General features: G+C 38.6%; 1 protein-coding gene across 1 annotated transcript in view; it reads right to left on the bottom strand.

Moving 5' to 3' along the window:
* IL1RAPL1 (interleukin 1 receptor accessory protein like 1) overlaps nucleotides 1-24,563 on the bottom strand; it is a gene marked incomplete at its 3' end in the record, with an annotated part of 1,207,355 nt that overhangs the window by 588,318 nt on the left and 594,474 nt on the right. The window contains exons 3-4 of the mRNA XM_079764725.1: nucleotides 23,772-23,958; nucleotides 19,068-19,221 (exon numbers count right to left, since the gene is read on the bottom strand). Of these exons, the coding sequence (XP_079620851.1) occupies nucleotides 19,068-19,221; nucleotides 23,772-23,958 (341 nt within the window). The remainder of the gene's footprint in view (nucleotides 1-19,067; nucleotides 19,222-23,771; nucleotides 23,959-24,563) is intronic.

Genomic DNA, 24,563 nt, shown 5'->3' with positions numbered 1-24,563 from the left:
GGCTGCTGCTATTACCACTTCCAAACTTGGGCTCTCTGGTGTTCTAGGTTCTTTCTTCTGTGTCCCACTACTTCTCTCATATGGAATTGTTGAAGTCAACTTTTTTGCAAGGTAGAAAATTGATGCATGTCCCCTCTCTCTTATTCAAGCACTTTTATCCCATCTCTCTTTCGGTTGAAAGAATAGTTTAAAGTCATGAACATAGGTCAGATTAGATGATGGAAGACATGGGCTTCCTGAGCAGTACACCTTACTAACAGAGCGAACAAGTTACCTATCTCTCAAGAAATCCAAATTCCTCATCCATAACGGAGGGGGGGGATAATTGTACTTGCATTATCGATGGCTGTGAGGATTACATGAGTTAATGGGTGTAAGGTGCTTAGAACAGTGTCTGGCACTCAAAAGCTACTATTAATATTTATTAGTGCACTTCTTCATAAATCTCCACAACCTAGCTAAATAAAACCCTTACCATGTGCTAAATATTTTAGAATTACTGATGAAACCAAAAGAAAGAAGACAAAGTATTACCTCAAATAACTTAGAGGCCACTGTGAAGCAGTGGCAATATAACCAATGTGGACCAAAAAGGAGTCACATGCTAACCTGACTAGCTCAGGAAAGGCCTGCATGGTGGTTTTGAAAACTCGAAGACCTAAAGTAACCACAAAGGATGGTCTGAAATTAAAACGTTAACTAAAAACAGTTATGGTGGGTAGTCATGTCTTAGGCTGGTATCTTCCCTGACAAACTTCAATCTTTATCTTAACCAAGCCTATTGTCTTTTTGCATCTATGATAACACATTGTTGGAATGTCAAAGTAATGTTCCTTTTTCCGGACTCCTCAAAGCACAGCACCACTTTGCAGAGACCACAAATCCCCTCATTATTATTGTGTTAATTGTTGACTGTTAACTATCCTGCACCCACCTAAGTAAAAGAAGCATGTGTCTATCATTTTACTGTTTATCCAATCCTAGAGGTTTACCTGCTTTGCTTTCTCCCATCTCTCTAATCTATCACCATTGGAGTTCATGTAACCCACTTACATCTCCTCTTTTGATTGTAATATATAAAACAAGGTAAAAAACAAAAAAAAAAAAACAAACAAAAAAAACCACGCCATTCTCTGGAGCATTATTCCAATATGTTGAGACTCTGCTTCCCACCAATTGTCTACAGTTTGGCTCAAATAAACTCACAAAAATTCTTTACAGGTTTGAATGTGTGTTTTTTTACAAATAGCCAAGTAACCATATAGGAAGCAAACTGTCAAGAAGCAATGACCTCCGTGGAAGAAGGAACTGTCCTGGTCTAAGAGGAAATCACTGGAGGCAGAGAGGAGGGTGTGGGTTGTTGAGCTGGCCCTGGAAAGACAGGTAGACTTCTAACATGCAGAGATCTGGGAGGTGTACAAAGCAAATGGAGAAACAGAAGAAAGAGGGGCCTTCCCAGGGACAGAGGAGGTGTGTGGCTTAGTGGTTGGAGTTTGAAACCTTTTGTGAACACTGTATTATTCAGATGACTCTGCATTAGCAAAAATTTGCCTAACTATGCCACTTAGGGTAAGGCTACCTGCCATACAGTTAAACTCCATGATTTCAGTGGTTTAACTTAATTCCTGCTTATTTCTCACTTATAAAAGCATAAAATGAGTATCTTTCTGGTCAATGAATAGATTTCTCCCATGATGTGATTTAGAGATCTGGGCTCCTTCTCTCCACTGGGGTCTTGGCATTCTCTGCATCCAGCAACTGATGGGGAAAAGAATATACTTTTATTCACTACTTTGCTCAGAAGTATCCCTTCCTCCATTCCTTTGCATTCATTGGTGAGACAGAATTCCAGGCTAAGTAGCTGCTTCCCAGGAATAGCTCTATACCAAGGGAAGAGGAGCCTGCTCTTCCATACCCACCCACTAAGGAACTAGTTGGCAAAGTACAGGAACACATATGAAAACATATTTTAGATTCCAATTAAGGGTACACTTGGTATGTTTATATTACAGGGTTGAGCCTCAACCTATGAACCAGGAGGTCACGGTATGATTCCTGGTCAGGGCACATGCCAAGGTTGCAGGATGGATCCCCAGTGGGGGGTGTGCAGGAGGCAGCTGATCAATGATGCTTCCTTCTATTGCTTTCTCCCTCTCCCTTTCTCTCTGAAATCAATAAAAATAGATTTTTAAAAATCATGACTCCAACAGCAGTGAAGTGGAAGACTTAACTACTATTAGAGGAGCATTATTGAAATATTGTGTCATTATGCTCTAGGACTCTGAATGACATAACCAGAAAAAAAGTAACACACATCGAAAACATTCTCAAACTAAATTTGATTAGCATCAATGGCTGGAAATTATTTGAATAATAAAAAATACGTCATTACAGATGGTTCTAATTTAAAAGGAGAAAAGAGAGAGAAAGACCTTATAAGACCTTATAAGTGTTATGATTCCTATCAATTAGAAATGTAGGGTCCAAGATGAACATCTCTGATGTAGGAAAATTAGTTTTTAGGTTTTAATTGTATTTCACACTCAAAAGATAATCTCTCTGGTTCTAATTGTATCACTCTGGAGAATCATCTTTTCTTTAACATTTCTGTTTTCCTTACAGTATTTTGTTCTGTGTACACTTCACATTCTTTTCAATACACTGTCCCTAGATAATCCCAAGCATTATTATAAATTCAAGTACCATCTGTGTGCAGATTAATCCCAAATTCTTAACATCTTCTGATAGTCTCCTGGAACCCTCCAACCAATAAATTAGGAATATAACAGCTGTATATAAAGTAGGTTGGATAATTCTCTAACTAAAAGATATATATATATATATATATATATATATATATATATATATATATATATCACATGTCTATATGAAGACACAGATATTACCACACTAAAGCATTGAATTAATTTACTGAAACATTAAGAAATATATCTCACCCAATATCACATAAGGTGTAACAGGTTTTAGTGTTGACATTATATACTAAATTTCAATTTTATATTTTAAAGAGTTAGCATGGAGTTACAGCCAATTTAGCATTGAAGTTATAGCCATCTTTACTCACGGTGCTCAGAGATGTAATTGCCATAAAATATCTTGGAATTTTTCTTGAACAATATGGGTCCTGTTATGTTATATTTAATACTTAAACGTTGTACTTTTAGATGGGTCATCTTCTATCCTCACCAGGAATGTATGATCCTAGAATTCATAATCTTTGAATTGATAAGACCCACAGTATGGAGAAAGTTGATCAGTAGAGTTTTGTTTCACTTGTCCTACTAAACCTTCCACACCAGAGGTTCTTTATTGAAATAGGTGCAATGCTGATTCCTAGTCAATGTTACTAATGACAAAACTAAATGCAGTTAATCTAAAATGCCAACAGAATGGCTCAAGTTTAATAAGTGTTATGGAAAAAATCAGTGCCTGACAAACTGGAAAGCCAACATGAAGTAGGGAAATGATGCTTTAACATTGTTTTTTATCTGATAATTTTAAAAAATGTACTCCAAACTGTTAGGAATGGCCATTTATTTTTATTGAATTTATTGGGATAACATTGTTAAGAAAATTATATAGGTAAGGGGTGTACAATTCTATAATAACCATATCTATTTTGTATTGTGTGTTCACCACCCTGAATCAAGTCTCCTTCCATCACCATTTATCCCCTTTTTACCCTTCTCTACCTATTCCCACCCTGCTTTCCCTCTGGAAATCAATTTGTTGTCTATTCCTAAGGGTTTGTTTGCTTGTTTGTTTTTGCTTGACCCCTCCACATTTTTCACCCAGTCCTGCAACCCCTTTCCATTCCGACAGCAATCAGTCTATTCTCTACCTATGAGTCTATTTCTATATGGACTTTTTTGGTGGTAAACTATGCATTACATAAAATGTACTGTTTTAACCATTGTTAAGTGCACAATTTTGTGGCATTTTGTACCTTCACAATGTTGTGCAACCATCCCCACTATCCATTTTCATAATTTTTCATCATCCCAAGCTTAAACTCTATACTCATTAAACAATAGCACCCTATTCTCCCTCTCCCAGCCCCTATAACATGTACTCTACTTTATGTCTTTATAAATTTGTTGATTGTAGTTAGATGTATAAGTGGAATCATATTCAAATGGGTATATTTTTAAAAACCTAGGTAAAGATTCACAGATCACATCAAATCATGACAGTGGATACCTCCATTTGTAAATTTCTAAAAACTAATAACCTGTTTCCACATGTCCAAGCTAACTCCTGTATCACTGTGAGTGGGTATTCACAGTCTGAACATTAAGACCATACTCAGTGAAGTCAGGTGATTTTGATAAGTCTTTTAGCCCAAGCATGACAGAGATATCAATCAAACTACACTCAAGGCTCTGGGTTGTATGCCTTTCTCTTACACTTTTTGAGACTGAGATCCCATTCACTTTCTAGAACAGCACTGTCCAATAGAAATATAAGGATAGTCACATATTAAATTGTAATATATATACATATACACACACACACACACACACACACACACACACACACACACACACATACATAAATGGTTTCAGAGAGGAAGGAAGAGGGAGAGAGAGACAGAAACATAAATACATAAATGATGAGAGAGAATCATGGATCGGCTGCCTCCTGCACACCCCACACTGGGGATCAAGCCTGCAACCCTGGCATGTTCCCTGACCAGGAATTGAATCATGACCTTCTGATTCATAGTTTGATGCTCAACAACTGAACCACACCGGTCAGGATCACATATTAAATTTAAATTTTTCTAGTAGCCATATTTTAAAAAGTGAAAATAAACAGATAAAGTTAATTTAGTAATATACTTTATTTAAAGAAATATTGTCACTTCAATATATAATCAATATAAATATTACAAATGAGATATTGTGCATTATTTTCCATACCAAGTCTTTGAAATCCAGTGAGTATTTTATACTTATAGCCCATTTCAATCTAGTCTAGTCACATTTCAAGTGCTCAATAGGGACATATTGCTAATGTCTACTGTTTTGGACAGCACAGTTCCAGACATTTGCCCAGTTATCTAACTAAATTAGTCATTCTATCAAAGAGGATTTATTAGATAGCTCCTCTGTTCTCACAACTGAATTTGTTGGAATGAGTCTAAGAGTCTTGGAAGCAGTCAAGTGCAAATCAAAGAATGAAGCTTCATTCGAAATGATGATAATGATTTGTATTTAAAATTATAAATTGAGGTCCGCATGGTACTTGGAGTTTCCTCCTTGGTAAAATGTAGATAATAATGCCTATAAATCACAGTGTCTGCCATGTAGTTAGCCATCAAAGAGAAAGTAGCTGTTTCTCTAACAATGAGATAGGGATGAGTTTCTGCAAACCTAGAAGCAATACAGTTCTAATACCTGAGCCAGGCAAGAAGGATGACTGGTGACAGGAAGGCTGTACCATTTCTAAGAGACAAGCAGTCTATGGGATTTCACTGGTAGGGTAATCCTATGTACACTTGAAATCCACTACTGACAAAAGTAGCAAGAAATTAAAGGCTAGCTCTTGCTGATAAACTATGTCAGACTATAGTGTAACACCAAAAAGTAAACCAGAAAAATTCACACAAATCAAAAGGCATATAGGTCTGGGTTTGGCTCAGTGGATAAAGCGTCAGCCTGCAGACAGAAGGGTCCCTTGTTTGATTCTGGTCAAGGGCACATTTTTGAGTTGCAGGCTCGATCCCCAGTAGGGGGTGTGCCAGAGGCAGCCAGTCAATGGTTCTCTCATCATTGATGTTTCTATCTCTCTTTCCCTCTGCCTTCCTCTCTGAAATTAATTAAAATATATTAAAAAAGAAGTACTGCTGACCAAGTGCTCTTTTTAATATGTAGCTCTCACACAGCACCAAAATAGAAGCATTGTTTTAGATTTTAAAAATGTTACTAATCATTTCAAGCAGAGCTAATTTATAAACTGTATCGGTGGATTATAGTAGTTGGCATTCTTAAGGGTATAATATCGTGATTTTTTTATATGTTTTATTTTCTTTTTTAAATTTTTTAAATTACAGTGTAATTCAATATTATGTTGTATTAGTTCAGTTGTAAAGCACAGTGACAATCCTATACTTTACAGAGATTTCCCCCTGATATTTCCAGTACCCACCTGGCACCATACATAGTTATTATATTATTGACTATATGTCTTATGCTGTACTTTACATTCCCATAACTATTTTTGTAACTGCCAATCTGTACTTTTTTATTGATTAAGGTATTACAAATGTGTGGTTATTCCCCATTGCTCCCCACCCCCCCAATCCTACCCTCACTCTCACTCTCTGTTATCTGCATCCATCGGTTATGCTTATATGCATACATACAAGTCCTTTGGTTGATCTCTCCCCCTTAACCCCACCCTCCCCTTCCTTCCCTCTGAGGTTTGAGCATCTGATCGATATTTCTCTGTCTCTGGATCTGTTTTTGTTCATCGGTTTATGTTGTTCATTATAATCCACAAATGAGTGAGATCATGTGATATTTATCTTTCTCCAATCTGTACTTCTTAATCCCTTTACCTTTTTCAACCGATCCCCCAAACCACCTCCTTGTTTTTTTATATGAAAAAAATTAGGTTGACATTATTACAGGTATCCCCCTTTATATCCCCCTTTGCTCACCTCCACCCACACATACCACCCCCTCCCTTGGACTTCACCACACTGTTGTCTGTATCCATGGCTATGCTGTCTTGACCCAGGCCCACTTGAGGCCCTGGCTAGAGGCCATTGAGTTCCCTTCTTGAGTAGCCAATTAATGCATCCCAACTACTTCCATTTTTTGCTCTCACACTCAGGTGCCACTATGCACCAGCTCTAACTGCGCTGGAAGCTAGGCGCCAGGTACTAAGGACATCTCGCATGCCTTTGAGGCTGTGACATTATTCAAACTTAGCCAATCAACAGGGAGCCCTCAAAACCTAACTAATACCACTCCACTCATCATCCATAAGCTGTTCCCTAGAGTTTCAGCTTGCTGTTACCCTGTCCAAGGGTACAGCCCCCCGTGTGTCCCTGCCTGGCAGCCATCTCTCAGGTGGATCTGTATGTAATAAAGAGTTCTACCTTTCATCTATCCTAGTGTCAGGGTACTGTGTCCTGCCATCAAAAGAATCTTTACATCTTATAAAACTGAGGCCCTAGTCCATTTTGTATTTTGTCCTAGACACTTTTTATGTGGCAAATTATGTCCTTTTTTGTCTTGTAATCTTCAGTGGGGCTTCATCTAGGGGGAATGCCGTTCAGCATGTGTTGAGGTTATGCTCCTCTATGAGTTTTGCTTTATCTGTTTCCAGTAAATACCAGCCTGACACCATTAGTATGTATTTTTTGGTGTTGTTGTTATTTTACATAAGGGCTTTCAGGCTAAACAGGTGGCATACATTCAAACTCCCAAACCCCAAGTCTATAGATTAATAGGATCCATTTTTGTTTGTTTCAATAAATGGAGAGTTCATACCTGGGCATGCAAACTGACTTGTCTTCTTCCTGTGCCAGAGATCACTTTTTTTTTCCTTTTCACTTTCATGTTAGCCCTTTTAGAATACCAGGTTTATATGGGAACTTCATTTCCAAATCCCCACCCTTGGAGGTCCTAGTCTCATCTCCCCATATAATGAAAGAAAACCAAGCCCTTGGTGGATAATAATGACAATCCCAACACTCCTCTGTGCCACTCAGATGCTGCCTGCTCATGATGGCCTCAGAGTCAAGTTTTTTGACTGCTCCAGTTTTTAGTTCCTTTTTTCCATTTGGCTCCTGAGATGTTTTTGAAAACCTTCTTGAAAGCTAGATAATCAGTTACTCTATTATATTATATTCAGTTCTGGAGGCCTGGTGCACGAAATTCATGCACAGGGGAGATGTCCCTCAGCCCAGCCTGCACCCACTCCAATATGGGACCCCTTGAGGGATGTACAACTGCCCGTTTAGGCCTGATCCCACCAGGATCGGGCCTAAACGGGCAGTCAGACATCCCTCTCACAATCCAGGACTGCTGGTTCCCAACTGCTCGCCTGCTTGCCTTCCTGATTGCCCTTAACCGCTTCTGCCTGCCAGCCTGATCACCCCCTAACCATTCCCCTGCCAGCCTGATTGATGCCTGACTGCTCTCCTGCCAGCCTGATTGATGCCTAACTGTTACCCTGCCAGCCTGATTTCCCCTAACTGCCCTCCCTGGCAGGTCTGGTCACCCCTAACTGCTCTCCCCTGCAGGCCTGGTCAACCCTAACTGCCCTCTCCTGCAGGCCTGGACCCCCCCAACTGCTATCCCCTAAAGGCCTGGGTCCCCCCTAACTGTCCTTCCCTGCAGGCCCGGTCGCCCCCAACTTCCCTCCTCTGCCAGCCTGATCACCCCTAACTGCCCTCCCCTGCAGTCTTGATCACCCCCAACAGCCTTCCCTTGCAGGCCTGGTCCCTCCCAACTGCCCTCCCCTGCTGGCCATCTTGTGGTGGACATCATCTGTCCACATGGTGGCAGGATCTTTGACCACATGGGGGCAGCCATCTTGTGTGTTAGAGTAATGGTCAATTTGCATATTACTCTTTTATTAGATAGGATAGAGGCCTGGTGCATGGGTGGGGGCCGGCTGGTTTGCTCTGAAGGGTGTCCCAGATCAGGGTGGGGGTTCCCTTGGGGCGTGGGGCAGCCTGGGTGAGGGGCCTGTGGTGGTTTGCAGGCTGGCCACGCCCCCCAGTGACCCAAGCAGAGGCCCTGGTATCTGGGATTTATTTATCTTCTATGATGGAAACTTTGTAGCCTGGAGTAAAGCCAAGCCTCCTGCTTGCTCTGTGGTGGCAGCCATTTCCGTTGGGATTTATTTATCTTCTATAATTGAAACTTTGTAGCCTTAAGTGGAGGCCTGGGCCGGCCAGGGTGTGTGGAAAGCTTGGCTTCCTCCATCGCCAAGGCAACCCTAACCTCCTGCTCTCTCTAGCTCCGTGGCTGCCACCATTTCTGTTGGGATTTATTTATCTTCTATAATTGAAACTTTGTAGCCTGGAGTAGAGGCCTCAGTCAGCCAGGGTATGTGGAAAGCTTGGCTTCCTCCATCACCGGGGAAACACAAGCCTCCCTCCTGCTCGCTCAGTGGCCGTAGCCATCTTGGTTGGGCTTAATTTGCATACTCACTCCTGATGGGCTGTTGGGTGTAGCTGAGTGATGGTTAATTTGCATATTACTCTTTTATTAGATAAGATTTTTTAGGCGTTTAAAGCACGAAAGTGGGATATCTAATCAATCACATTTTCAGAAATGGATTTCCATTGTTTTTTCAATTTAAAGTATCAACAATAGTGGGCAATGAAAAAATAGATTATTTTTCAAGTGCAATTTATAAAATCTAGAATATCAGGTACTTATCAGGCACTTGAAAAGTTATGAAGGGTAAATAAATTGAGGTCATCTGGAATAGATGAGTCATCTTGACTTAATCATGCTAAGCAAAGTAAGAAGAAGTCAAGAACCATACACTTCTATGTGGGATGTAACAGTGAAAGCAACAAGTAAACAAATAAGAAAAATAAAGAAAGAAAAACTCATAACACTAGACAACAGTATGGTAATTACCAAAGGGAAGAGAATATGGAGTTTATAAAGGGTAAAGGGGGTCAAATATATGGTCATGGAAGAAGATTTTTCTTTGGGTGGTGGGCACACAATGCAATGTACAGATGAGATATCATAGATTTGTACACTTGAAGCCTATATGATTTTACTCCCAATGTCACTCCAATAAATATAATTAAAAAGGACTTAGAACACATTTGGACACATAGTAAATTATAAGTATTAACAATTCTGATTACTAATACTTATTATTGCTATAGTGATGGAAATCATATAAATGAATAATACATTGTTTCCCCAGGGTCAGAAATGGTACATCTCAAATTGCTATTGATATATTCTAAAATATATATACATTTTCTGCTTAAGAGTAAACACATCACACTTTTTATTAAAAGTTATCATTCCTTGACATTAAATGTTTGCTTGATTTAAAGATTTGGACAAATCATTAAATATATTGAGAGATCAAACAATAAATTAAGGTACTTAGTGTCAGGAGAGTTATCATTAGAAATTACTCCTAAGAGAGGTCTTTTGCTCAAGGGACTGAACTCCAAATCTAGATTAAATGGCCAAATTTATTAAACTCAGTTTCACTTTATTGATCAGCTTTAATAGCTTTTCATTCAAAAATGTAAATTAATCTAAATAATATTTGAGTAGCAGAATATGGTAGATGTTTAATTTTAAAAAGAACTGAGTACAGTATGCTCCTTTTTATCAAAAATAATATATGTGAAGATCGTTGTGGGCATTAATTCTAGCACATTACTAAAGACATAGTCAATTGTGGAAAAATATGAGCCTATTATCATTTTCATTGATTCTTTTTAAGTAACAGTCAATGAAGCACACTTGATTTTCTGAAATAAGTTAACAAAAATAGTTTTTAAATGGGGAGATAAAAGGTACCATTTTTTAAAGAAATAGAAAAAAATTAAAAGTAATCACTCCACCCCCAGGCTAGACCACAAATACACCATTTAATTACATCAGTGGCAAAAGAATTAAAGGTCTCATGTGTTAAATGTGTTTCAGTTGAACTTAAAAGATAAATCTTTCATAGTGGTCAGTTAAGCAAATATGAAAAGTACAATGCCTGCTATTAATTATCCCATGGAGTAAATCATAAATTGAAGTTCAGGAAATTAAATTTTATGCCTCAGTTTGTTACCATGATGCTTTGTGGCCTTGATAAAGCCACTTAACCTTTCTTTGCCTCAGCTTTTTCATACATAAAAAGACAAAGAAGATGTACCTTTTGAGAGCATAAATTCTGCCTATATTTGATTGCAAAGTACTTTCTGCTTATATTTGATTGCAAAGTACTTTAATTATATTGCTACATTGACTCTCTTAAAAATGTTGGACCAAATATAAAAATACTACTAAAACCATCACATCCTTGTATCAATCATCTCATTCATTTTGCTTTTTTTCAAGTTAGTTTTCCTTTCCTCACTGTATTGCTGACTCTTATATTTTATTGGGAATCTTATTTTTCCTGCTATAACATTTTCACAATCCATTTTCTTACCATTCTCTCTAGTCCTAGAAATTAAATGGCTTTTTAACTGGTTTGACTCATATCAAAATTTTATGATGAAAATATGGTTGTTACTTTGTTTTGAATATATCTCTTTAAAATTATAAAACAACTAGAGGCCTGGTGCACAAAATTTGTGCATGGAGGGCGGATTCCCTCAACTCAGCCTGCACCCTCTCCAATTGGGGACCCCTTGCAGGATGTCCGACTGCCATTTTAGGCCTGACCCCAGCAATCGGGCCTAAAATGGCAGTCAGACATCAGTCTCACAATCTGGGACCACTGGTTCCTAACTGCTCACCTGCCTGCCTGCCTGATGGCCCCTAACTGCTTCTGCCTGCCAGCCTAATCACCCCTAACTGCCCTCTCCTGCAGGTCTGATGTCGCCCCCAACTGTCCTCCTCTGCTGGCCAATTTGGTTCTGATTGGTCAGTTCCTATGCCAGTGTCAAAAGCTTCACCTCCTAGGCAGCCATTGGCTCCCCACAGCACCCAGATTTGATTCTCATTGTTCAGTTCCTATGCCAGTCTGTGTCAAAAGCTCTGCCTCCTAGACAGCCATTGGTTCCCCACAGCACCCACCTTTGGTTCTGATTGGTTGGTTCCTATGCCAGTCAGCATCTCCAGGCCTATCTCTTGGCTTGATCAAAGAGGCGGGGCTTAACAACAGCCCCTGCAGGAGGCCTGGCGAGAAAGAAAAGCCTGGCTGCTGGCGAAGATCAGAAAGAAAGAGGGAGAGAAAGAGAGAAATAAGTACACTGATCAACAGCTACCACTGAGGCTGCAGATCAGACCCTGACTCACTTTCTGGGTCTCAGCCACCTGGGCAGTCAGTGTTGGGTTGCCAGGCTGCAGCTGGGCAACCCAGCTCTAACTTCCGGATGGTCTGCATTTGGTCGCAGGCTCGGCCCCTTCCCAAGCCCCAGGCTTTAGGCTTGGGAAGTGCCCACCCCCCCGCCACCCTGCCCCTCCAATCACAGGCTCGGCCCCTCCAATGGCTGGCTGGGAGTGACCTGGGTGCTGAGGAGGTTCCCTGGAAGCAGGTATGTATGCAAATTAACCTCCATCTTTGTTGGGTTAATTTGCATACTCACTCTGATTGGCTGTGGGTGTAGTGGAGGTACGGTCAATTTACATGTTTCTCTATTATTAGGTAAGATGATTTGGCTAGGAGGAAAATAACTATTAAACAGGTAAAAGTAAACATCATATAATTTAATCAACATTTCTGGGAAAAATCTATATATTGTATATTTTTTCTTATACCTAACAAATCCAAAAATATGTACCAAAACTAATGTTTGTAGTTTTTGTCTAAATATTTACTATTGTAAGAAAAGTCAAGCTGTTTTATTTATTTTGGAATTACTAGGTCTCTTTTGGACCACTACTGGACATGACATTTTCCCTTTACCCACATTCCCAAAAATAATTTGGCAGAGGTTTAGGGTCTGATATATGGTGTTTAGAAGAAATCTATAAGATTAAGTCTATAGATTAGAAAACTAGAGGCCCGGTGCACAGATTCATGCACATTGAAAGGAAATTAATTAGAAGGTGGCTGGCACGGCAGGGTGGGACTGGAAAAGATGGGCTGGACACGCCCTGGAGCCAACCTCCTGCGGTCCCTCCCCGGTTGGGCTGGCCATGCCTGGGGTGGCATCAGGGTTAGAAGGGCATCTGCTTAGTGAGCAGGGTCCCTCCAGCAGGTGGTGGGTCCCTTGGCCTGGCCTGCGGGGATCGGGCTGAAACTGGCAGTCCAACATCCCTCGAGGGTCCGGAGTGTGGGAGGGCACTCTGCAAAGTTGCTGTCACTCGGCAGCTCCTGCTTTGAGTGTCTGCCCCCTGGTGGTCAGTGCACATCATACCTACTGGCTGGGTGCATGGGTGGGTTCCCTCAGCCTGGCCAATGATAGGGGCCGATCGGGGCCATGGGAGGTTGCCTGGGGGGAGAGGAGGGGTGGCGGGAGGTTGGCTGACAGGGGTGTGGGGGTGGGGCGGGCTGTGGTAGGTTGGCCACCACAATCAGGGTCATCAGGGCGGTCAGGGGGAGGGGCCACGGGAGGTTGGCTGTGAGAATGCACTGACCACCAGGGGGCAGCTCCTACATTGAGTGTCTGCCCCCTCATAGTCAGTGCGTGACATAGCAACTGGTCAACCAGTCGTTCGGTTGCTTAGGCTTTTCCATATATCGATAAAAAACTCTAAATTAAAAACCTAAATCTCTGCTCTGTGAAAGTCACTATTAAGAACATTAAAAGAAAAGCTACAGACTGCAATAATATATTTATAAAACATATATGTATCTGATAAAGAACTTATATCAGAAATATACACAGAATTCTTATAATTGAACGATAAGAAAAAAACACATCCCAATTAAAAAGTGGGTGACATGTCTGAACATACTAGTACACTACACCAAAGAAGATATGCATGAGGCAAATAAGGATATGAAATATTCTCAAAATAATTTGTTATTAGGGAATTGGCATTTAAAACAACAATGAGATACTGCTACAGACCCATTGGAATGGTAAAATCCAAATAAGAGTTCAAATTGATGAAAGGATGCAGAACAAGTGTAATTCTTCATTCATCACTGATGAAAATGCAGTATGGTGCAGCTACTTCAGAAGACAATTTGGCAGCTTCTTACCAAACTAAATATAATCTTACCATACACTCTAGGAATTACATTTGTAGAAATTTACTCAACTGATTTGAAAACTTATGCACACATAAAACCTGCCTGAGAATGTAATAGTAACTTTTTTCATAATCTACCCAAGCTGTAAGCACCCAAGACACATCATTCAATAGATTAATATAGAGAAACCATGATACAGCCATACAATGAAATATTATTCGGTGATAAATGAAATGAGCTATCATAGATGAACTCTGAAAACAGCTAAGGGAAGTAAGTCAGACACAAGGGAACAAATATTTTATAATTTCACTCATATGAGGTATCTAGAATACTCAAATTCATAGTTACAGACATATAGATTGGTTGTTTCCAAGGTTGATGGGATAAAGTAATTTGGCATTACTGTTTAATAGGTACAGTTTCAGTATGGAAAGATTTAAAAGTTCTAGAGATAGATGGTGGTGACAGTGGCACAAAAATTTAAATGTACTTATTGCCACTTAAATGTACACATATTCTACCACAAAAATAAAAAAGGATTCTTTGAACCCAAGATCTAGGAATCTCAATGGCTCCCCTCAGGACTCAGAAACTAGGTTTATAGTCTACTCCAACCACTCACCTTTGTTTTTCTTGTATTTCCATATAAATGCTTCTTATTAAATATATGATTGCTCACACCATGTAGGCTTAAAGTTAAGAGCTCACTTGTAACATCACTTCCTGAATTAACCTATTTTCAGGATTAAGACTGGTTCATTGAAATGTGAAGCAATCAAGCAATTCATCTTCTGAACTATGAAACTTCTTGGAGAAGTTTCAAAGGTGGGTATAGGTTAGTAGAGTATGCCATCTCAAAATATGAATTTTTTTAAATATATTTTATTGATTTATTACAGTGAGGAAGAGAGAGGGATAGAAAGTTAGAAACATCGATGAGAGAGAAACATCGACCAGCTGCCTCTTGCACACCCCCTACTGGGGATGTGCCCGCAACCAAGGTACATGCCCTTGACCGGAATCGAACCTGGGACCTTTCAGTCCGCAGGCCGACGCTCTATCCACTGAGCCAAACCGGTTTCGGCTCAAAATATGAATTTTTGATATAAGGATTATTTTGAGAAACTGCAAATATAGGAGAAACTGTGAAAACAAAGGCATTACTGTTTTATAGGGAACTTTACATTTATAAGGAAATCTCTTATTTGTAAAAATACCTCCCTCTCTGTACCAGGAAGAGGAGGTGACTAAATTTCAAGAAGATCCCATAACTACATCCTAATATTTCTTTTGTCTTAAGTGGAAGATGGTATTTAAGGTGGTGGCTTGGGCCATCTCAAAGAGGTACTCAGTTTTCCTGGGTCTGTTCCATGTATATATGAGGTATACATGTCAATAAACTTTCGTTTGTTTTTCTCTTATTAATCTGTCATATTACAGGGGGTCTCAACCAAGAACTCAGAGGGTAGAACCCTTAATGTATACAATTTTTAAAGGCATTGTTTAGGAGGATGGAACATCCCAGGGTGGAATGCAGAAATGTGATAGAACAATCTAAATATATTACAAATATATGAGACAATCTCACTGAAAGGGATGGAGGGAAAAAGTGCTAAGCTAAGTAACATTGGAAATGAGTGGAGTTTGTAAGACAAAAGGCAAAAGAAACTATATATAAGCACTATTCTGTAGTTAAAGTAGTTTATCACAGGAGTACAGGTTAACAATTCTGATTTCATTATACATTTTAATTGAAATTGAATAATTAACTAAATGATTAACAGGTGATAGGAACCAGGTTTTTCTCTATTGGACAGGAAGAGGCTAGAATGTTCTCAATGGTAATGGATTAGATTTGGAGAAATAACTCTGAACTCATGTTTAGTTTACTATAGAAACCCATGGTTACATATATACCTATTTATAGATATATGCATATACTTGGATTAGTATACACATATTTCCTTGTTCTGTTAACTGAGAAGTTTTATTTTTTAAAATACATTTTATTGATTTTTTTACAGAGGGGAAGGGAGAGGGATAGTTAGAAACATCGATGAGAGAGAAACCTCGATCAGCTGCCTCCTGCACACCCGCTACTGGGGACGTGCTCTTGACCGGAATCGAACCCGGGACTCTTCAGTATGCAGGCCGACGATCTATCCACTGAGCCAAACCAGTTAGGGCTAACAGAAGTTTTAGAAGCAACTATACCCCAGCAGCAATGAGTACTCCCAATATCCAGGTCTTAGATTCTAGTACTCTTCTCCAACTAAACAACAACAACAAAAATGAGGGCTCTTTGTAAGACAAAAACTAATTCTAGGACTGGAGCAGGAAATACAAAAGATAAGTATACTGTATGGCCCCAAAATAAGGATGTGCACACATGCACGCGCACACACACACACACACACACACACACACACACACACACACACAACCGGATGGGGGTATGCCAAAGGGACAAAGGAGTTAACTAAAAGAAGCCCTAAGGGCCAAAGCTAGAACAAATTGAGCAATAAAATAAATAAGGTGATATTGGATTATATACAAAAATATAAAATATCTATGAGTCCATACTGATATGAATAAATGATTGAATAAGTACATAAAGATGGGAAAACAGATATATGTCCCATGAAGAAAGATTCCAAATAACGTATGCAGATACTTATGCAGATAGCGTACCTGTAAGCTTTTAATAAGAATCTCCCATAAAAGCTCAAAATATTGCCTATACATTTAGCCACTTTATCCAGAAATGTCCTTTCCCCTTTACATATAGGATTCTTACTTTTTCATTTTAAAGTAACATTCTAACACGCTTCAAAATATTTGTTTATTATCAGCTGTGGTAGATCCACTAAAACTAAATTATATCATGATTTGCATATTATTTATATTAAAAAATATGATCATGATGTGCAGAAAACCAAGATACAAAACAGTGATTAATTATCATCAAGATAAATGCCCACCTTTGATACTTTACTGAGAGATACAACTTGTGTTCTAAGAATTGTTCTTTAATTTGGGCACAGGAAAAATAAATGTGTTATACTGTCACACCATTAATAGCAATCTTACACATAAATATACGTATATTGTCAATAGACTTATTAATACATAAAATGCATTTGAATGGTACTATTTTAATTCCAGGGCATGCAGCTCTCCCACTCACCCAAAATTTCATATGTAGTCAAATTTTGCTTTATTACTTATTTGTCCAAATCAATGTCACAGGTAAAGCTATTTAAGTTAGAGGTATTCACAATAATCAGTTGAATGAAAACTTTCATTAAAACTGTCACTAACTTCCTCTTGGATATCAAGAAATAATTATTCCTCCTCTTCATATAAAAAGGAGATAACGGTAGAAATTAAGTTAGAAAAATATAGTAGCTCTGGGTAGCATCTAGGAGAAAACAATTATATTATTGGTTATACAAAATAGCCTCATTTAAGTTGTCTTAACATTTGGGACCCAATTTTCAGTCTTCAGGAGATTGTTTTTTAATCCCCTTTTACTCGATAGTGGTTTAGTATCATAGCATTTCTAGAAGAGGGAAATATGTGCTTACCAAGGATTAGTTATACTCTCTAAAGAATAAAGATTAAAAGTGCATTCTATTTATTTTCACAACATATGATTTTGCATTATATTTTTAAATTGCTTTGTCTCAATACCTGTTCCTTGGAAAAGCTACATCAGTATAGATTGAGAAAAAAATAATAAAATGTCAATGTCTATTATAAAGAGAACCCAAGTACAGTCAGTTATATTTTTTCACTATTTCATTAAACAGATAGGGAGGTAAAGTGATTAGCTCTTAATTTTAATTTTATATAAAGAGACATATTACACACATCAGAACTAAAATCCAAACTAGAGTAAATTATACACACGCATACCATAGGTATATAATGAAAGACTGAATGTATGTTTATTATTCAAGTGTAACATATTGCCAGTATCATTTATTTACTGGGTCTAATATTTATCCAAGGCATTACCAAAGAGCACCTTATTTATTTAACTAAAATGTATTTCAATTAGAATAATTACTATTCACCAAATAAATTTCATGAAACCAATTTTAGTTTAAAAGTCAAAATATACCATAATTCAAGATTTCAAAGAAAAGATGATTATTATAAGATGAAGGAGACTACTACAAAGTACTTTTCATATGCCGAGAAACTATCTTATGTGAGTCAACACACAAATAAAATTATCTTTGACGTATTTGATATCCTCTTTATACTTTTAATATGTTTCATAAATACGATTGTGCAAAAAAAAAAATCACCAAGAAGAATCTTTCTCAATAAGAGGAGAATAATGTCTTTAACTTCCTAATATTGTTTTCTATCCCTTTTTCCCTTGGAAGCACTTTTAGAGAAGTACACTATAAAGTAAAAAATATGAACATAATATTTCACATGATGTAAAAATGACAAAAATGATGCACATTTGGATATTATTCTGTATTTTTCCAACTGATTCCATACATATTACCATACTTCATTTGATCCTTGCAAAAATCCTTTGAGGTAAATAAGGCAAATTTTGTCATCACCATTTTATATATGAGAAAACTGATATTCTGAAGATTGTAGTGATTCAAACAAGGTCATGAGACTAGTGAGTTGTAGATTTATTGATTATAGACAGTGCTGTGATTCTTGTTCTCATGACCTTCTACCTTAGCAGTCAAATATAGAATGACTCCACGCATTGCATCTCACATAATTATTCAGCTATTGTACCTAAAATTATGTTATTTTCAAGTTCATGAGAAAAAAATGTTAGATTTATAGAGTGATAAATAAATAAAATATTATTTTTCTAATTTGGAGCAAGACAGGAAGACAAAGATGGATTTCATATATTCCATTGCAACACTCTAGAAAATTTTCTGAAAATGATACCATTACAAAATATAAGCATAATTTTCTGATATTGTAAACACATTATTTTAAGTACTTTCAAAAGCTAACATTACTATAATTCTGAAAACATATTTTCTTTAACCTCTCATGTGAATTGAAATGCAAGATGATTTAAAAGCAAGGAGAAGTAAATGTCACCTGTAAGAATCCATTTAGCATTTGGTTAAGTTGTTCTTTCATTGCATAGATTTAGAAAAGTCAATATGCGGCACAAAAACAAAAATTCAAATGGTAGTTTCATTACTTGAAAATGAAATATTGAAGACTGTGCTTACCTGTAACAGATAATTCAGTGGTTCTTCTCACGACAAAGCCTCCATATTTTAATTCACATGTGTAGTTTCCAATGTCATCTTCTCTGACTTCTCTTATAAGCAGAGTATCTCTTTTGAATACAATACTTGGCCTCCATGCTTTTGTCCTACATTCCTGCATAAAAAATAACATTTTTGTAGTGCATATAGTATTTATATGTTTTTATAAATACTATATATATTACTTATCCTATATAATAAAACCCTAATATGCAAATCGACCAAATGTCTGAACGTTGGGTCGCTATGATGCACACTCACCACCAGGGGGCAGACACTCAATGCAGGAGCTGCCCCCTGGTGGTCAGTGCACTCCCACAGGGGGAGTGCAGCTCAGCCAGAAGCCAGGCTCACGGTTGGCGTACGCAGTGGTGGTGGGAGCCTCTCCCACCTCCATGGCAGCACTAAGGACACCTCAGGGGATAACCTACTGGCGGACATCCCCCGAGGGATCCCGGACTGTGAGAGGACACAGGCCAGGGTGAGGGACCCACTCCCAGTACACAATTGTTGTGCATCGGGCCTCTAGTATAGTATAAGTAAATATTATCTATATATATAAAAAGCCAGTGACCAGAATGCTCTAATGACCAGAAGGACCGGTCACTATGACATCCACCGCAGCCAGAGAACCGGCCCAATCTGAGGGTGGGGCCAGCCAGCCAACCTCCTTCAGCTCCTCCCCCTGGCAAGCCATGCCCCCAATGGGCCCCCACCACCCCATAGGCCCACAGCCCCTCCCCCTTGCCAGCCCTGCCCCTGATCACCCCACCCACCCCAATAGTGGGTGGGGCTGGCTGGCCAACCTCCCACAGCCCCTCCCCATACTCAGTTCCCCCAGATAGACCCCCCCACCCCAATCAGGAGCAGAGCTGGCCGGCCAACTGCCTGTGGCCCCTGCCTTCAGCTGGTCCCACCCCCAATGGGCCCCCACCACCCCAATCGGCCTGCAGCCTCTACCTCTGGCTGGTTCTGCCCCTGATCGTCCCCCTACCCCAATAGGGAACAGGGCTGGCTGGCCAAACTCCTGCAGCCTCTCCACCAGGCCGGCCCCACCCCTGATGGGCCCCCACCACCCCGATTGGCCTGCGGCCCCTCCCCCCAGCCAGCTCCACCCCTGATGCCCCCCCACACCAATCGAGGGTGGGGCTGGCTGATGAACCTCCCAGGGCCCCTCCCCTGTCCACTGACCCCAGATCGGCCCCCCACCCCAATTGGGGGAGGGGCACGCTGACCAATTGCCCATGGCCCCACCCCAGCCAGCCTGGCCCTGATCGGCCCTGATTGGGGCGGGCCTGCCAGCCAACCTCCCACCATCTCCTCCTCTCAACAGGCTCAGCCACAATACGCCCTTATTGGGGCTGGGCCGTCTGTACGCCACCTGTGCATGAATTCGTGCACTGGGCCTCTAGTATATTACTATATACTACTTACATAGTATTCATATATGCTATATTATAGAGTATGCTATATTTTACTTATGTAGTATTTATATTTATATATTGTTACTTATATAGTGTTTATATTTATATAGCAACTAAAGATAAAGTATTTAAAATAACTAAATGAAAAGTTTCTCAAATTATATTTTAAGAGGGTTAAATAGTTTGGAATTAATTCTAAAGATTTTCATACCTTTTCCACATCTCTGGAAAATCAGGTACCTTAATGTTTTTAAAAAGGTATTTTTAGTAAGAGTGGCTTTATTAATTTCTAATATTAGTGTCTCTAAATCATATGTATTAATTTATTATATATAAAAAGGGACATTTGTTAAGATTACTTCTGACATCATTTTTATTTTATTTTTTAGTTAATCCTCACCCGAGAATATTTTTCCATTGACTTTTAGAAAGAGTGGAAGAAAGAGGGAAAGACAGAGAAATATCAATGTGAGAGAAACACATTGATTGGTTGTCTCCTGAACACGCCAGGGCCCGGGCTGGGGAGGAGCCTGCAACTGAGGTATATGCCCTTGACCGGAATTGAACCCTGCACCCTTCAGTCCACAGGTCAACACCCTATCCACTGAGCCAAACCAGCTAGGACCTGACATCAAACTTGCTAAGGCCTGACTGACATCATCTAATATTCTACATTTGATGATTGAGAAATAACCACCTTGATAATGGTAACATAAAATACAAAGTAATAAATTTAGTGAAAAGTAATTCTATAGATGAAAATGCTTCTATTTCAATATGTTAAATACTAGAAGCCCAGTGTGCGAAATCGCGCGGCCCCGCCCACCCGCATGGCCTTGCCGTGCTCACAGCCCTGCCGGCGCCCACACACTCAGCCTCCTGGTGACCAGTCTTTGGTCATTCCGCCATGACAGCATTATGACCACGGGGTTTTTATGATAGAGATTTTAATGTTTATTTTAGAGATAGTTGAATCTCTTCACAGCATGTACATTCAATAATCCATGAAAGAAATAGACAATATTTATATTAAATGTTTTTATAGTTCAATAAATATCTGTCTTCATTGTTGATAGGTCTACCAAATTATGGTCTCTGAATTAAGCTTTGGATTGTAATGATGTTGGCTCAGGAGATTTCTGTTTATGCCAAAACAGAAGTCTATTTCCTCTAGCCAGATTGCAAATCAATGGAATGAGGATAAAATAGATTTAAACCATTTGACACTATTCAGAGGTAATGTTATTTCTAAAAAAAATGTATTGCCAAATCAAATTTCTGCAAACTGATTATGTGGCTCAATGCCTTTATATAATTGGGAGCCAATTACCCAGTTATTTCAGTCCAAAATATACCTTTTATATCCTCATATTAGTTGTGCAAACTTGAAAATTACATACATTGTGCACTGAATGTATGGAACATATATCCCCTTGGCTATGGGAATATAATTTGATTTGTTACAAGACTTTTTAAATTCTACATATACTGGATCTCCACTCATCACTCCACTAGTTATGGTCTTTATAGCTTAACGTCAAAATGAATGGGGTGATAGTGGAAACATGACTAAAGAACCAATGTCAGGTCAGCCATTAAAAAAATTGAGTGTTTGAGTATGTGTGCATGCACGTAGTTTCTAAGATTTTGGCAAATTTTGAGATACTGATGGCAAAAAGTGAGAAGAGGGGCATGCCTCTTTAACTTAGTAGGAAAACAGAAAATAAATTGAGTATCTAGAAGCTGAATGTACACATATAAGTGCTAATAAAAGTATTTGTTCTTGGAGACCTTGGGTCAAATTCCCCAGATATCTCTCCCCTCAAAGCAATCATCAGGATTTGCTCAGAATATGCCTGTGGAAAGGCAAACCCAATCAGGATGGGAAATATACAACTTAAAAAAGGGAAAAAAATAAAACTCATATGCACAGGAACAGAAATCAGTGGGGCTAATATTCGAGGGCTGTTTAACATCGTCTAAGATAGAAATTCAAGGGAAAAGTAAAAAATATTTCCGCAGTTCCTTTGCCATTCTGATCCTCATTATTTATTATCAAGAATTAAAATTAAGCCCAAGCTGGTTTGGCTCAGTGGATAGAGCATCAGCCTGTGGACTGAAGGGTCCTGGGTTCGATTCCAGTCAAGGGCACATGCCCGGGTTGTGGGCTTGATCCCCAGTAGGGGGCGTGCAGGAGGCAGCCAGTCAATGATTCTCTTTCATCATTGATGTTTCTATCTCCCTCTCCCTCTCCCTTCTTCTCTGAAATAAATAAAAATATTTTTAAAAAGAATTAAAATTAAGTCTTACTCAGAGAGGGGCATTGCTAATTTTGGCAAAATTCTTCAAAAATTGTTTAATATTTGTTTCTTGTTTCATTTCTAACAAGTTTTGAATTCCTGATTAGTCTATCATGGGATCTCATGTTCTGTACATTTGCATTAGTGGATCTAGTTACTAAGAGGTCCAGCTTCCTAAATTGCTAATCCAGTGTGTTGGATAAAGCAAATTTTACACATAGAATCTTTAAATCATGGATAAAATATTCCAGACAAATGTTCATAGCATCTCTATTGTATAGTCTTGAATATATTCAATAACAAATATATTTTATGATATAGGAATGAACTGAAGAGTATGTTCAAATCTTGAAATTCAGTGATAGGAAGGGCAGGGATGATTTATTCTATATAAGTCTGAAGTTTCTTTTTCTTTTTGAAAAAACTTAATCTAACGTTATTTTTAAAATTTTCATCAGATGTTATTTAAAATATGTATGCTTGTATATGAAAAGGATTAGGATATGCACCAAAATACTTCCATGAAATAGAAATTTTCAATAAAACTAGTGTTACCATTTTATCACAGAAGCAAATCAATCTTTCTCTCCTTATTTGGGAACATTTTGGACTGCTTACATGAAGAGTTTGAAAATGAATTTTAGTTTTAGTTCCTGAAATTATCAATGCAGGTTATAACAAACTTGAAAGCACTGTAGCTATAAACTAGATATAAATATAAACACAACAGCTTCTTATAATGGGCTACCAATACAAATATTAACTAGCATTTATCAAAGTCACTGGTTTGAAAACTTACAATGGATAGCACAACTTGCTATAGCATTTTAGGAAGGCAAAGTTGCACTGTAATACGCCCATTAAATTTTTTAATCCAACTTTTTCAAGAGTAAAATACACATTATTTATGTATAAGCAAAACAGTTATTCACAGTTCATACCTTATACCATAGGATTTCAGGTTCTCTGGTTGGTAGTAAAAAATCTTCTATGTCACGGCATGAAATTTCCTTGCTTTTGCTAAGTTCAGCTTTATCAAAGTACTTCATCTTGGAATTATAGCAAAGTCCAGTGTCATTTTCGCCCACAGTAAGTGAGATGGATACTTTCATACAATAGGTGGAGTTCCTGTAAAGAAGCAGAATAAATATGGTATCCTGAGTCTGGTGTGAAAAGCAGGCAAACCTGCGGAAAGCAAGCAAACCCCCGAGAATCAGGATGAGAAATACTCAGGCAACTTCAAAAAGGGAAAAAATAAAATTCATCTGCACGGGAACAGAAATCAGTGGGGCTAATATTTGAGGGCTGTTTAACATTGTCTAAGATAGAAATTCAAGGGAAAAGTAGAAAAATATTTCCCCAGTTCCTTTGCTGTTCTGATCCTCCATTGCTTATTATCAAGAATTAATATTAAGTGTTACTCAGAAAGGGGCATTGCAAATTTTGGCAAAATTCTTTAACAATACAATTGTTCAAGATTTGTTTCTTGTTTCATTTCTAACAAGTTTCAAATTCCTGATTATTCCATCAAGGGGGCTCAGTCACATGCTGCCAAGGAAGTATATCTACAGGGGGAAGGGTGGAGGGGGAGAGAGAGAGAGAGAGAGAGAGAGAGAGAGAGAGAGAGAGAGACTCCATTGATTAATTGATGTTATGGCAATGGCATTGTGGCTTATTCCACAGGGCTCTCTCTTGTCACCTAACTAAACAATGCTTGGAGCCATTTGTATAGT

The sequence above is a fragment of the Cnephaeus nilssonii genome (genome assembly GCF_951640355.1).
Source record: "Cnephaeus nilssonii genome assembly, chromosome: X".
NCBI lineage: Eukaryota > Metazoa > Chordata > Mammalia > Chiroptera > Vespertilionidae > Cnephaeus > Cnephaeus nilssonii.
This window is presented reverse-complemented; position numbering and strand designations above follow the sequence as displayed.